We start from the raw sequence: 14,740 nt of genomic DNA, 5'->3' as shown, positions 1-14,740 counted from the left end.
CCGGCGAGGGCGACCAGGCAGGGAGGGACCCAGCGCTGCGAGGTCTCCAGGCACCGAGAGTGTCCCCGGCCGGTCTGTGGGTCCGAAGCTTTCCCGCAGGGGGCAGTGCCGCCCGCCGGCGCGCGGATCCGGTGGGAGGGGTGTGGAGCCGGTGCGGAGTTCTGGGGGCTCTCGGGAAGAAAGTTAGGGGATGCCTAGGGGTGGAGGCGGGACCCGAGCGGTCGGCCGGAGGGTGGGGACAGGGCCGCGGGGGTGCAGGGTAGGGCGCGGGGAGGGGGTCTGGGCGAGTCTGGGCGCGAGGGCGGTGCAAGCTGCGGGGAGGCGCAGCCCCGGAAGGTGTGAGCGAGCGGCAGGCGAGTGTGAATGCGAGTGTGTGCGCGCCGGAGCTCTCCGGGTTCTGCGAGGCGCGCGGGTGTCAGCTTGCAGCAGGGCTCCTCCCTCCGGCCCCCCTGGCCCGCGCGCCGGTCCCTCCTCCCTTTCCCCGCTCGCCCCTCCCCGGCGGGCCAGGCGCTGGGACACCCCGGCGGAGCAGGCGGCGGCGGCAGCGAGTTGGGGAGCCCCGGGCTCCGCGCTGCCGGTGGGGCCCGAGCCGAGCCGCCCCCGCCCCGGCCCGGCCGCGCCGGCCCAGCTTCCCTCCGGGCCACGCCCTGTCAAACTTTGTTGCTGCGGCCGCCGCGGCGGCGAGCGGAGCGGGCCGGCCAGCGGGAGGGAGGGAGGGGCGGGCGCCGGGCCGGGCGCGGGCGGCGAGGGGCTCCGAGAGCGGCGGCCCCGGCCCGCGGCCCCACCATGCCCCAGCTCGGCGGCGGCGGCGGCGGGGGAGGCGCCGGCGGCGGCGGCGGCTCGGGCGCCGGGGCGGCCGGCGGAGGGGATGACCTCGGGGCCAACGACGAGCTGATCCCCTTCCAGGACGAGGGGGGCGAGGAGCAGGAGCCGAGCAGCGACAGCGCCTCGGCGCAGCGGGACCTGGACGAAGTCAAGTCGTCCCTGGTTAACGAGTCGGAGAACCAGAGCAGCAGCTCGGACTCGGAGGTGAGGAGGCTTCCGCGGCCGCCCCGGGGGACCCCAGCCCCGCGCTCGCTCACCCGCCTTCGCCTTTGTGTCTCCTCCGTAGGCGGAGAGGCGTCCGCAGCCCGCCCGGGACGCTTTCCAGAAGCCGCGGGACTATTTTGCCGAAGGTAAGTGCCGGCCCCGGCAGCCCCCACTCCCGGCCCCGCGGCGCTCGGGGCTTCATCTCCGGCCGATCTCGGTACCCCTTACCCCCGTGGCCGTGCCCCTGCCCCTGCTCTCCGCCCCTGTCGGCCTCAGCAGTCCTGGGGCGCGCGTGGGGGGCGCTCTGGTCTCCGGTCCCCACTCCGGGTCCCCAGCCGCGGCGCTGTCCCGGGGACCCCGACCTTACCCCCTCCTTGGTCTTGCCCGCAGTGAGAAGGCCCCAGGACGGCGCGTTCTTTAAGGGTCCCCCCTACCCTGGGTACCCGTTCCTGATGATACCGGACCTGAGCAGCCCGTACCTCCCCAACGGACCCCTGTCTCCGGGAGGAGCGCGCACGGTGAGTGCCCGTCCCGCTGCGCCGGGGCGGGTGGGCGGCCGGGGCCCGCGAGATGCGCCCCCGGGCTCGGCGACAGGGTGGGGGATGGGGGATGGGGCCGTCCCGTGAGGATCCTGGGCAGAACTTGCTTACGGGGTTGAACTACTCTGGCGGTCGAGGGTTAGGCTGCTCTAGGCAGTGCCTGCATGAAAGGAAAGTGCCTTTACATGCTCCCCTTTTGCTGGGGAGCGGCTTTGGGGTCCACTTCTGGGGTCCTCCTTGGTCTCCAGAATTCTTTGCCCGCACTAAAGGGAAACTTGGATTTGTGCCGGTTGGGCGGGGGTGTGTGTGTGTGTGTGTGGGGGGTCTCGCTTCCTTCCTGGAAATCGGTCAGCTTTCCCTGGCAGTTGGGCAGTGGGGCCGGGGGAGCAGGGTTGGCGACGCTGCCCCACGACTCCAGTTTCGCTGGGCGGCTGTGAGTTCGTTCCTAAGAAACCCAGTATTCGTGGCGGGTTATTCACACACACCCCTCCCCACCCCCAGCCCTCGCGCGGGGGCCTCAACTTTTCTGTAGAGCTCGGGATTTTAAACTCGCCGAGATGATTTCGAGGGCGAATCGAGGCATTCTTCAAGTTGAGGAACTTGGCTTTTTCGCCCTTTGTTGCCGGCTTTTCTCATTTAAAGCGAGCGCTGCGACACTTTAAACCTGTTAATGGGCGCGCATTGTGTGCTGCGCGCTGGCATTTAGAGCCGTGATTAAGCAAATTGACCGGGCCCCAGACGACGTGCAAATGAGGGCGGATTCCTTCGCCCCCTCCCTGGCTCTAACTCCCGCCCCCCGCGTCGCGAGGGGCACAGCCCGGGGCTGGCCAGGCTTTTTTGTCCCCTGAGTTGCCACCCCACCCGAGGGCCCGCTGCCCAGGTGCTAGGTCCGATGGCAGATCTTGAGTGAACACCTGCCTACTATGCGCCAGGCTCTTACGCGCTGCTGCTTGGGCGCCTGCACGCCGTAGTGGTTCACTTTGCTCCCTGCCCGGTTTCCCAGTGCCCGCCAGTTCGTGCTGTTGTTGATGCGGGGTGGAAGGTGTTTGGCGCCTTAAGAGCTGACCCGACAAACTCACTTTATGCTCAAGTTGTCCTTAAATAATAATCATAGTTAAAGGGCTGCCTGGGAAACGCTGGTGCTGAATGGACCATCCCTGCCGTCATGGTACAGTGGTCGGTGGAGAGTGGAGACATCTGCCCGCGGTTCAGTGGGGCCGCTCTCCCGGCCGGTTGGGGTGTGGGAGTGGAGGTTGGGGACTCTGGCCAACCGAGAGCAGAGTGGAGCCGCACAGCCCTCTCCTTTCAAGCAGGGAAGACCCTGCACCTTTGGCCCTGCCTTGGTGCATCCTGGGAACTCCCGAATGTAAGTCCTGAATATGAGCTGGATGCGGGCATCTGGCTGTTGCTTTTTCTCATTCATGTTAAAAGAAAAATGTGTGAGTAAAAGTTGAGCAAAACAAACTGCAGTAACGTCGTTCAGGTTTTCACAGATTCTCTTCCGTGTCCGCAGATGTGGCTCAGTTCTGAAAGTTTTAGTAGGGTTTCTGTACGTGTGTGTGTGTGAAAAGGTAGGTCACTACACTATCAGAGTCCCTTTTCTCCATTTTACCTTTAGTTGTCTGGGAAAAGGAGTTTGGCATTTCTGTGAGTCAGCACCGATCCATGTCCTGGTGCAGGTAAAGTCGCCAGAAATGTTCCAAATATGACTAATTCTTTCACTCAAGCTAGCTATTCCTTTCCCCTTTCTCACCAGGGCATTTTGATTCTTCCTCTTTGAATGGTGACGACTGCCAGTCTTCATATGCTGCTCTTCCCCTCCCCCTCAGGAGCCCAAATGGGACAGATTTTGTTTGTGTCAGTCCCCTACTTTCTTTTACCATCTTCTACCACCCTTCCTTCTTTCTACCATCTTACATGTACTTTTGACTAAGAGCTTCCAAAGGCTGCTTCTTTTTGGTACTGGCTATTCCTGATTACTGCATCCAGGCCTGCATGGGATTTTTGGAGCCCTCCTTGAGGAAGCCAGGCTTTCCCCTCTGCATGCTTTTGACTGTCCCTGCTCATTCCTGCAGTTGTTCCCTGCCTGAGCCCGTCACTGTCCTCCTTTTTGAGCCTCCAAGAACACTCACCCTCTCCCTGTTGATCCTTCATACGGGACCTAGTATGTCCTGCCTCACTCTCCTGTTTCCATCTTGCCTCCCTGATGAATTGCCCTTGCAGAAAAGTAAGTTCAATGCCCCCATTGTTTCTGTGCCCCTTATGTGTCTGTCATGGTATTTTGACCTGCCTGGTTACAAAGTTTACTGAAGTTTCCTGCCGTTAGATCAGCTCAGTAGAACCTGCTAATTTGACTCTATCCTTGGGCGTCAATGACTGTTAGGAAAGCAAGGGAGGAAACACTTAAACACTTGATTGTCTGGACTGTAGGACTGAGATGATGCTTTTCCTTTGGATGATTATATTAATGTGATTAATGATTATATTAATGTGATACTGTAGGCAAACTATAGGTGCAGACAGTGGGCCTCTGTAGGGGTCCCTGCCTGGTAAAAGGAATGTATTGATAGATATGGGGGGGAGAAGGGGGAGGAAGGTGGCTGAAGGGTGAGGGGGGTGGTGGATTCTATGATCTGGTCTCTCTTTTAGCAGCCTAAGTCTTTTTGGGTTTCGCATCTAAGTTTCACAACCTTAGTCCTTGCTGCTCTAAGGCCTATAAGTGGTATAAAATTGGGTGACCTTAGTTCTCTTACACCCTAACACTTTCTGGAAATACCAGGCCAGAGGCAAACGTGAGGTTTGGCTGGAGCGTTCTCAGGGTATTAATTGACCCTAGGAATAGTATTAATTGACTCTAGGAATAGCAGCAGGGCTCCAGCACCCTCACCCACTGGCAAAATTCCTTCTGGGACAACTGGGGGCCGGCCAGTCCTCCAGTCTGGCCATCTCCTCCCCGTTCATTACCTTTGCCCTCCACTCTGGTTTGGCTGGGAGGCTGGGAAGTGGCCTCTTCCTGAGGCTCTTTAGAGAAGCGGTCCCCTTAACCCGGGGTGTGTGCCAAGCCTCCGAGCCGTGATTCATTCTCATCTGGAGCTCTGGGGACCCTGTGGCCTGTGAAGAGAGGAATAATGGCCACAAATCACTTTTCACTCCTTCCAGTAGTCACACGAAATTATACATTCATTCATGAAAAGGCTTCACCAGTTCACTAAACCACCTTGGTGCTGTTGACTAGAATTTGGTTAGGAAAATGTAAGTCAGCACAGAAGAAAGCAGATGTCAAAAATAGTTGGACTAATCAGAACCACAAAGAAAATGCAGCTTGTGGTTCAGTGAGTGAGCAGCAAAGTGACAGGCGTTTGACCGTGACCACAGTGTGAGTGCTAATGACATTTTGGAAAAGAGCACTTCCAGGTAGGGTTGCTGAGGAAATCTATAGTTTGGGGTCCAGTGTATACATTTTAGAGCTGCCTTTGTGCAGCTCAAGCGCCAAGTTATTCATAGATTTCTCAGACCATCACAACTCAGATTTCTGTAGGAAATTACTCTGTCCTCCAAACAAGTCCTTCGCATCCCACTGCTTCCCATGGGCAGTCCTGCTGATATCCTGGGTGCTCCTGTTTCCTTCCTGACACAAAGGAGTCCAAGCAGAAATCTTTGTGTACGTATAGAGACGTTTTCTGGTTTTTAGGAGTTGTATGTAAAAGCCAAGTATTGATAAAACCTCTTCTTTTGGAAGATCGGTATAAACATGCTGCTTTTGGGAAAGTTCTTTTAAGCCATTTCATCTAAATATAACTTCTGTTCTATTTTTCTCTAAATATAACTCAGGGTTTAATGAGGGCTTTTCACATGGAATGAGCATTTACGAGGGCCTTGCCTGCGTTGCTGAAGTTTTGGCACTTAGATTTCTGGGGTGAAAATTGATGACAAACTCTGTGGAGGGACTCAAACCCTGTCAGTCCTTTTTCTTTGGGTGGGTGGATCTGACAGAGAATACCTGCTTGCTCTTGTTACAATTTTGGAGAGGTTTAGGTTGGTCTCATTCTTTAGTGATCTTACTTCTGGGGAATCTTGAAAAAGTAGGCCAGCACACGCGCACACACACACACACACACACACACACACACACGTCTAACCTTCAATACAGAGTGTTCCAGCCTTTACAGTGATGTGTAAAGTTACCCAAAAAAATTGTGGCATAAAAAGGAATTTAAATGATTAACTCATTGGAAAATGCATAATGTAAAGATCCTATATTTCAACTTAAGAGTCCATTTTTACTTGCTAAAACTGGGGAAATTCAGATTGGCATCCTTAAGATAAAAGTCATAACGCGGGCTTCCCTGGTGGTGCAGTGGTTGAGAGTCCGCCTGCCGATGCAGGGGACGCGGTTTCGTGCTCCGGTCCGGGAGGATCCCACGTGCCGCGGAGCGGCTGCGCCCATGAGCCATGGCCGCTGAGCCTGCGCGTCCAGAGCCTGTGCTCCGCAACGGGAGAGGCCACAGCAGTGGGAGGCCCGCGTACCGCAAAAAAAAAAAAAAAAAGTCATAACGCCTTGACTTCCTCTGATATTTATTGTAGGCCTATCATGGGCAATGACTAAGGGACTGTGGGAGTTAGGCTGAATTAGACCCAGCTTTGCCCTGAAGGACCTAAAAATCGAGTTAGGAAGAAGTGATGTTAGTACCAACCACTATAACAGGAAGTCCACGTTAAGAGTCAATAAAATTCAGAGAAGAATTTTCAGAATAAAAAGAAAAATTGTCTTGGGCTGGCATGGTCAAGGAGGGCAGGTAAAGGAAGTTGTTTTAGACTAGTCCCTGAAACTCATCACTCTTTAATTCAAAGTAATTTTTGTTAACTATAAAAAAATTTGAACAGTACAAAGGTATTTAGAGTGAAAAGCGGAAGTCCTGCACGTACATCTGAAGGTAGAAGCCAGCACAGGGAGAGCAAACGCATGGAGTGGGGTAGAAGTTCAGGGCCATTTGGGATAATGCAAGTTTTTCCATTTGCCTGGAAGGGTAAGGGGCCAGACCTTGAATGCCAGTGAAGGAATCTGGCCTTATTCAAGAAGTAGCAGAGTACCATCCAAAGTTCTGCTGGGAAATAATGTGACTCGTACTTGTGCTTAAAAGGATAATAGTGATTGTGGGGAGAGGACCTGGGAGGAGCTAGAATGCTTGGGAGACTCGCAGGAGGCCAGGGGCGAGGTGAAAGGGGCTTAAGAGTATCTGAATGGAAAGGAAGGGTAGCATGAGGGAGACTGGCAGGGTTGCTTGAGTTTGCATGGGAAGAGGTGGTGGATTGGATGGAAGGGAGGGAGGGAGGGAGAAAGGGGCTGATGTCGCAGTCAACTCCTGGTGTCTGAGCCTGGGAGACGGGGTGTGACTTCTGGCAAGTGGGGCCCTGGCCCTCCATCTTTGCCTCCCCAGTGCTGGACAGATGCTTATGAACTGTTGTAGCAATAACAGCCCACGCGGTCTGTCAGAGGGTCTCACTTAGAGGAACTGCTCCGTCTCGTTGGAGAGGCACTGGGTTTGAGGGGATATTGAGGGAATAGTTGAAGCTTCAGCAACAGGATGATGCAAGGGAGCAGGAGAAGAAAGGAAGGGGTGCTCAGAGCAGAGAAGTCACTGAGGGAGGATGGAAAGGGGTCTCTGCCGAGGTGGGAGGAGAGCTTAGGGACTGCGACTGCACGGAAGCTGGAGGGGAGGGAAGGGGGCGGGTGCTCCTTAGTGTCAGATGCCACAGAGAGAGGGGAGAAGAGGACTGAGGACTCAAAAGGAGCTTTGGGAATTCACTAATCAGGAAGTAATTGGTGCCTGCAGAGAGCAGTATTCCAGGCAAGTGATGATGAGAACGGTAGGTAGGCAGAGATGCTAGCCTCAGGCTTCTTCGTCGGGTGTCGAGGTGCAGTAACCAGGACTGGTCCTGCCGTGTGGCCCGTCCCTCACTCCTCAGCCAGAACCCACACCAGACTCCCACACATGCGAGCAGCCTCCTGCCTTACACATTTCACTTTCTATCTCCCGTAACCTGGAAGGTGCTGGAAAACCAGACTCTGGGCAACCCATTTAAGAAGATGGGCTGTGGCAAAGAGAGGGATGGGAAGGGCTGCAGGCTCCGGGGACAGTCCATGTAGGATGCTGGAGTGGGAGCTTGTTTGTACTAGCGGTAGGGTAGGGTGGAGGGTAAATGGGGAGGAAGAGATGAGATTGAGAGCTTCGGGACGAAGGCAGTGTTCTTCCCTCATAGATGGAGATGCTCCGTGGCTCCACCCACCAACAGTAGGTATTGTTCTCTGGACTCCGCGGGTGAGCCCAAGCGTTGAAGAAGGGGATGTAGAAAAAAAACGCAGAGGTGGAGTTGCAGAAATTGAGGGGGAGTGCATTGGTTGTCTAGATGACTTTGGGATTATCAGTAAAAACCAAGAGCAAGTTGGCTGGGGTTTTGTTGGCAGTAGGGAGACCACAGGCCCTTCCTCTGTACCCAGTTACAAAGCCAAACTTGTTGGGAACCTTTTAGCTACATGTGAATAATGAGATGTTTGTGCATTGATTGAAAGATATGACACACTTGGGAAATTTTTCCTCTTTTTATTGTCTAGAGCTGGCTGACTTTGAAGGGGGATAGAGGTGAGGATCAAAACACAGCTCATTTTCAGTCAGGGACAGATGTTGGCATGTGTTAAGTTATTGGGGATGGGAAAGGACTGGGAAAAAAAAGCATGTAGAGAATTGCCCCATATTGGCTAATCTAATAATGTATTTTTAGAGGAGGTTTTTATAAGTCCCATGTGTTACTGTTCTCTCCCAAACTGGATTGGATTTAGGGAGCAGTGAAATAATTGCAGTTTCCAAAACCTTGGCATTTGGGAATGAAGGGACATGGGGGGAGTGAAGGGGGCTTGCCTTTTCCTCTATACTGTGTGTGCCGCCCAGGGAACAACTCTGGGGCACTGGGCAGCTCCTTTCTGAGATGCTGAGTTATCCCTCGATCGCCAGGTAGCTTTAAGGTTCTAAAGGTTTTAGGTTCAGAATCCTAAGTCTTTCCTTTTCATTATGTGTACAGCCTACAGATTTTCATGGGAAAATGACCTTTTAGTTTACAAATACATTTCAAAGTTTGAAAATTAAATCATAAGGATGTTTTCCTGAACATGACCCTTTTCATGAGATTTTGTGGAAGTAGTAAGGGACGATAACTCCAGTCACCTGGAGCTCTCAGGACAGGCAATGAAGTCACACATACACTTTCAAACTGTTACAGCAGTTTAGAAATCTGTTCCATTCAAGAGGAGGAACAAGACTGCAAGTGTTCACCCCAATTGTGGAAAATAAGTGTAAACAAAAAATTCACAAAAGAAACTACGAACGCCTACTACTTATGTGAAACTATGTTCAGCCTCCCAGGTAGTCAGAAATGTTCATAAAGATAAGCACTATTTTTTGGCCACCAAATTAACAAAGGTTTTGTCTTACTGAGACTGTTCAGTGCTGGCAAATGTACGGTGAACTGGGTGCTCTTAGTTGCTGTTCCTGAAGGGTGTTGACAGCCCACTGCATTGGGAAAGCACTTGGCAATGCTTGCTAAAACCTTAACATTTGTCATTGCTTCTGACCTAAGGAAGTAGATACTTGCTATTCCCATTTTGCTGCTGGGCAGACCGACTGGTAGAGGTCAAGTATCTTGTTCAGGGTCACGCAACTAGTCATCGACAGCACAGAGATTTTAACTTGGTTGTGAGTGCCAAGGCTGGGTCTTCCCATTTCACCCTTGTGGCTTTCCACGCATGCCTGATGTCACTAGCTCCTCCCCCTCTTGGGAGAAGGGCAGCTGACCTTTGTCTCCCAGTTCAGAAATCCTGACGTGAGTTACCAGTCAGGGTGGAGGGCAGGTAGATCTGTTCCAACTTTACAAATCGGACCTGGGAAGGTACCTTTCCAAATAAACAGTTGTGTAAGTGAGTGAGCGGCTTTGGTTGAAGTTCTTCGTCCAGTGCTATCTGTGCTCTACAGGCATCAAATAACCTTTAGGTGGCGGCCCCAGGAATTTTACCGCCACGTTACCTTCCTTCAGAGAAAAAGTGGTTGTCTGTTAACAGAGACATGAACTTTTCTGAACTGGGGGACTGTTTTTTCCTGTTGAGATCAGTGAGGTTGGAAGAATACACAAGTGTGTCTTTGGGGTGGAAGGAGGTGGGAGGGGCAGGCTTGCTCGCTACCCCTGCAATTTGGATTACAACGTAGTTTGGTTGACAAACCAAGCTCTGGTGACCAAGTATGCAAATATTATTTCCTTATTGTGCGTTTTATAAAACATTTTATAAATTGGTTGCTTTTGTTAAAGTTCTTTATAAGTTAAAAATAAGTCCCAATCACCTGTAACTCTGAGTAAATTGACTGTTAAAGAAATAAATATTAGATTTTTACAGAGAATTGCAGAGAATGTGTTAGTCCCCACCACCACCCCTTTTCTGTGTGTGTGTGTGTGTGTGTGTGTGTGTGTGTGTGTGTGTGTGTAAGATGGTTTGAAATTAGGAATCAGGTAATTTGATACCTTTTTATTCACTTACCAAATTTATCTTCCAGGTGGTCTCTTTCTGAAAACAGTAGCATGGTGGAAAGAGTAATAAGGGGCTTCCAAGTCTGGTTAATAGAAGTTGGGGAGGCGCTGGGGGTCCTATCTAAGCCCTATTGGAGATCTGTGTATTACAAGGCATTAATCTTGGCGAGATTAACGTGGATGGGGCTGTTATTTGTAGGAATATCTATAGAAAGTGTGTTGTGTGGAAAAACAAAGATGTAAATATGAGATAGTAACTGTGATTAAGAAATAGATGGATCTGATGATAAGGAAGAAAAGCAAAAGAAGTAGGAATGAGCAGTATGAAAAGTTAAGTTTATGATTGACATGTACACACTACTGTATTTAAAATAAATAACCAACAAGGAAAAAAAAAAGAAAAGAAAAGCTGATCAATTTACGAGTCCAGATTTGTTGGCAGTAGTGATTTCTGATATTTTTAGGACTATACTGTTTCCGTAAATTCCAAAGATTATATACCAGAGTCACTAGAGTCAGCTGGATTTATAAGACATACCTTCTAGGAGTGCATTGGGGGTTTCTCCCTGAGTTTCTTGTGCAGGGGACTCCACATGGGTACCCTGCAGCCCTCCGAGCTGGAAGGGACCATCCAGCTCACGCCAGTGGTGAGAAACACAAGCTCAGGGAGATCGTAGGCTTGCCCAAGATCAATTATGAGTGATGGAAACAGGACTAGAGCTCAGCTGCACCCCCTGGAGCTTTACCCTCTCCACTACTCAGGGAAATCGACAGCAACCCTGGCAGAAAGCCATGCTATGGAGAAAATGCATCTCAAAGTATTTCTTTATTAAACTAGAACACCTGACCCATGATAAATGATTCATAGACATTTGTTGAATGTCGACAGCATGAATATTTAAACATCAATATTTAAAAAAAAACAGCCTTGTAGGCATCTGCAGTGGTCCAGGGTGCTGTATCACACCATTTACAACTGTTACCACATCTGATAGTACCACCTCTGTTTTATCCACGAGGAAGCTGAGCCTGAGAGAGTAAGCGAGGGTTCCAGAGACACCTCTCCAGAAGGTCGTAAAGCCATCGTTCCAATCACAATGCTGCAATTTCCCCTCTACTGAAAGTGGACGGCCAAATTAATGTGAAAATGCCATTTGGAGCAAGATAACAAAGAAATAGTGTGTGAACAAAAAGTGACTAATGAGTAACATCTCTGCATTCATTCTTTTCAGTGGCCTTCCCAGCCCTTTAACAGGAGGAACTTGTAGTCACTGCTTCTGCCTGGGGTAGACTCAGAGCCTTAATGGTTGGTGTCTTCATAGTTTCAGAGATGGTATTTGTTGCGATCTTAATCTTCCTTTGCTTTTCTGTGCTGTGCAGCTCCATGTAATCTGTTTTTCCCCTTCAGTTTCCCTTGTGTTTTCCTCTGACATCTTGAGGTACTAAACTTGGATCTTAGATACCACAATATGCAATATTGGTATATGCATCTGTTGACTTGGTCTACTGCCTACTTCCACTCCTGACCAGCCCCACTTGCTTGTACATGTGTGAATATTAGTTTGTATGTAAATTAGATACAGTCATTGCTTATTAATCATATCATCTATTTAAACATTTCCAGACGGGATACATAGAGGAGAGGTATAGCGGGAGTCTTAGAGATTCGTGAGATGAAAACACTTCGTACTTCTACTTTACAACATAAGCGTTTCTGTTAATAAAATGATTGTCGGGGAGAGAGACATTGGTCTGAAGCTTTGGAGTGGGAAAGAGATCATTCTCATGGGCATGTTCCCGGGCCTCCTAAGGAAAGTTAATGCAGGAAGAGGAGGGGATGGTGAGAAAGTCCAGAGATGGGGAGAACACCTTAGTAAGCTGCTCCTTTGAGCTTGCACCAAAAGAGAGGAGAGAGGAATGGTGGAGAGAAGCCCGAGGCTTGAGGGGTAGAAAAGCATACTCCACTGACCAGCGATATTTGTGGCTAAGGGGTCTGGGACTAGGATTTGGCCACAGTCAGGCCTTGGACCCTAGCCCAGCCATGGTCTGGCTGTGTACCCCTGTGCCCTAGGGCCCTCTTAGGCAAAATGGGGATAGTGGTAGTGTTTGAAGGTCACTGAATTACATTTTGGCTGAATGGACTGTGTTTTAAAACCAGGATTTTTCCAAGGCTAAAACTAAATATCATAGGATGAATCTTTGAGATATAGAAAGAAATCAGAAATGTCATCAAAATAATTTACAGTATTATTACAACTTGATTAAGATGTTTAGTGACCAAAAAAATTTTTTAAACACATTTTTAAAAATAAATTTATTTATTTACCTTTGGCTGCATCGGGTCTTCGTGGCTGCATGGCCTTTCTCTAATTGTGGGGAGCGGGGGTCTCTCTTTGCTGCCGTGCACGGGCTTCTCATTGTGGTGGCTTCTCGTTGCGGAGCACGGGCTCTAGGCGCATGGGCTTCAGTAGTTGTGTCATGTGGGCTCAGTAGTTGTGGTTCATCGGCTCTAGAGCGCAGGCTTAGTAGTTGGGGTGCACGGGCTTAGTTGCTCTACGGCATGTGGGATCTCCCCGGAAAAAGGCTTGAACCTGTGTCGCCTGCATTGGCAGGTGGTTTCTTAACCACTGTGCTACCAGGGAAGCCCTCAAATGTCTTTTGAAGTAAAAAAAAAAAAAACATTAAAAAATTTTGCTGGGGCTGGGGGGTGTCTGGAATGGCTCCAAGACCTGTGTTATACTTAGTTGTCATGTATCTTTAGTCTCCCTCAGTCTAGAACAGTTTTCTTTTTTTTAAGATTTATTTATACATTTTATATTTTATTATTGCTGCTTTGGGTCTTTGTTGCTGCACACGGGCTTTCTCTAGTTGCGGCGAGCGGGGGCTACTCTTCGTTGCAGTGTGTGGGCTTCACATCGTGGTGGCTTCTCTTGTTGCAGAGCACAGGCTCTAGGCGCGCGGGCTTCAGTAGTTGTAGCACACGGGCTTCAGTAGTTGTGGCTCGCAGGCTCTAGAGCACAGGCTCAGTAGTTGTGGCGCACGGGCTTAGTTGCTCCGCGGCACATGGGATCTTCCCGGACCAGGGCTTGAACCCGTGTCCCCTGCATTGGCAGGCGGATTCTTAACCACTGCGCCACCAGGGAAGTCGTAGAACAGTTTTGTTTCGTTTTTTTTTGCGGTAGGTGGGCCTCTCACTGTTGTGGCCTCTCCCGCTGCGGAGCATAGGCTCCTGACGCGCAGGCTCAGCGGCCATGGCTCACGAGCGCAGCAGCTCCGCGGCCTGTGGGATCTTCCCGGACCGGGGCACGAACCCGTGTCCCCTGTATCGGCAGGCGGACTCTCAACCACTGCGCCACCAGGGAAGCCCCAGCACAGTTTTTTGATCTGTCTCTTGTGTTGACTTTTTAAGAATACAAGCCATTTATTTTGTAGGACCTTGAACTTTTTTTTTTTAATGATGTTTCTTCAAGTAGATTCAGGTTGTTTATTTTGAGCTACAAAACTGCATAATTGATGCAGCATTGATGTCTTTTTCAATGCTTCTCCTAAGCGGTGCCGTCTGTTTTTCCCCATTATAGGTGGTGTTAATTTTGATCACTTGGTTAAAAGTTGGTCTATCAGATTTCTCCAAGAGAGTTACTATTTTTCCTTTTTGTAATTAATAAGTGTCTTATGGGGAGATACTTTGAGACTATGTAGATATCCCGTTTCTCATCAAACTTTCGCCTGCTGGTTTTAGCATCTACCGATGTATTTTGCCAGAAACAGTTATCACTGTGGTAGTGGCCAGACTGGTGGTCAGATATTTTTGTTTTATTTATTTATTTTTGCATTTTTTAGTTGAAGTATAGTTGCTGTACAATATTATGTAAGCTACAGGTGTACAGTATACCAATTCACAATTTTTAGAGGTTATACTCCATTTATACTTATTATAAAATATTGGCTATACTCCCTGTGTTGTATAATATATCCTTGTAGTTTATTTTATACACAGTGTTTTGTACCTCTTAATTCCCTACCCCTATATTGCCCCTCCCCCTTTCCCTTTCCCTGCTGGTAACCACTAGTTTGTTCTCTATATCTGAGAGTTTGCTTCTTTGTTATATTCACTAGTTTGCTGTATGTTTTAGATTCCACATATAAGTGATATCATACAGTATTTGTCTTTCTCTGACTTATTTCACTTAACAATAATGCCCTTCAAGTCCATCCATGTTTCTGCAAATGGCAAAATTTTGTTTTTCTTTATGGCTGAGTAATATTGTGTGTGTGTGTGTGTGTTGGTCACATTTTTAAAGTTTGACATTTTAACACAGGAACAATTTCTCAGCTCTATGAGTTGCTAGATTATTTCTGTTCTCTATAGCATATTTGTGAATACTGAATAAGATGAAGGAACAAGATATTTTTGGTCCTTTTTAAAAGATAATAGTTTGTTCTTCACAGTTTTTGTGGCAGCATCAATCAATGATTAATCAAGAAATTACGGTACATGATTTTGAAATCTTGTGAAATATTGAGGTCGCAGAGTTTACATTCTGTTCTGTGTTCTTCATAGGATGTAAAGAACTTCCTAGTTAGGATTTTTAGGTTTTTAT

The 14,740-nt window shown here is 49.5% G+C and overlaps 1 protein-coding gene across 2 annotated transcripts in view; it reads left to right on the top strand.

Moving 5' to 3' along the window:
- The first annotated feature begins 212 nt into the window (after positions 1–212).
- Positions 213–14,740, top strand: part of TCF7L1 (transcription factor 7 like 1) — a 159,887-nt gene continuing 145,359 nt past the window's right edge. The window contains exons 1-4 of one of the 2 annotated variants that reach the window (XM_060027442.1): positions 213–232; positions 907–1,029; positions 1,112–1,175; positions 1,420–1,547. In XM_060027442.1, the coding sequence (XP_059883425.1) occupies positions 1,482–1,547 (66 nt within the window). In that variant the 5' untranslated portion in view covers positions 213–232; positions 907–1,029; positions 1,112–1,175; positions 1,420–1,481. Of the gene's footprint in view, positions 233–786; positions 1,030–1,111; positions 1,176–1,419; positions 1,548–14,740 lie in introns of those variants that run through there. The other variant, XM_060027441.1, reaches the window with a different exon arrangement.

This window comes from Delphinus delphis, chromosome 12 (assembly GCF_949987515.2).
Source record: "Delphinus delphis chromosome 12, mDelDel1.2, whole genome shotgun sequence".
NCBI classification, from domain to species: domain Eukaryota; kingdom Metazoa; phylum Chordata; class Mammalia; order Artiodactyla; family Delphinidae; genus Delphinus; species Delphinus delphis.
This window is presented reverse-complemented; position numbering and strand designations above follow the sequence as displayed.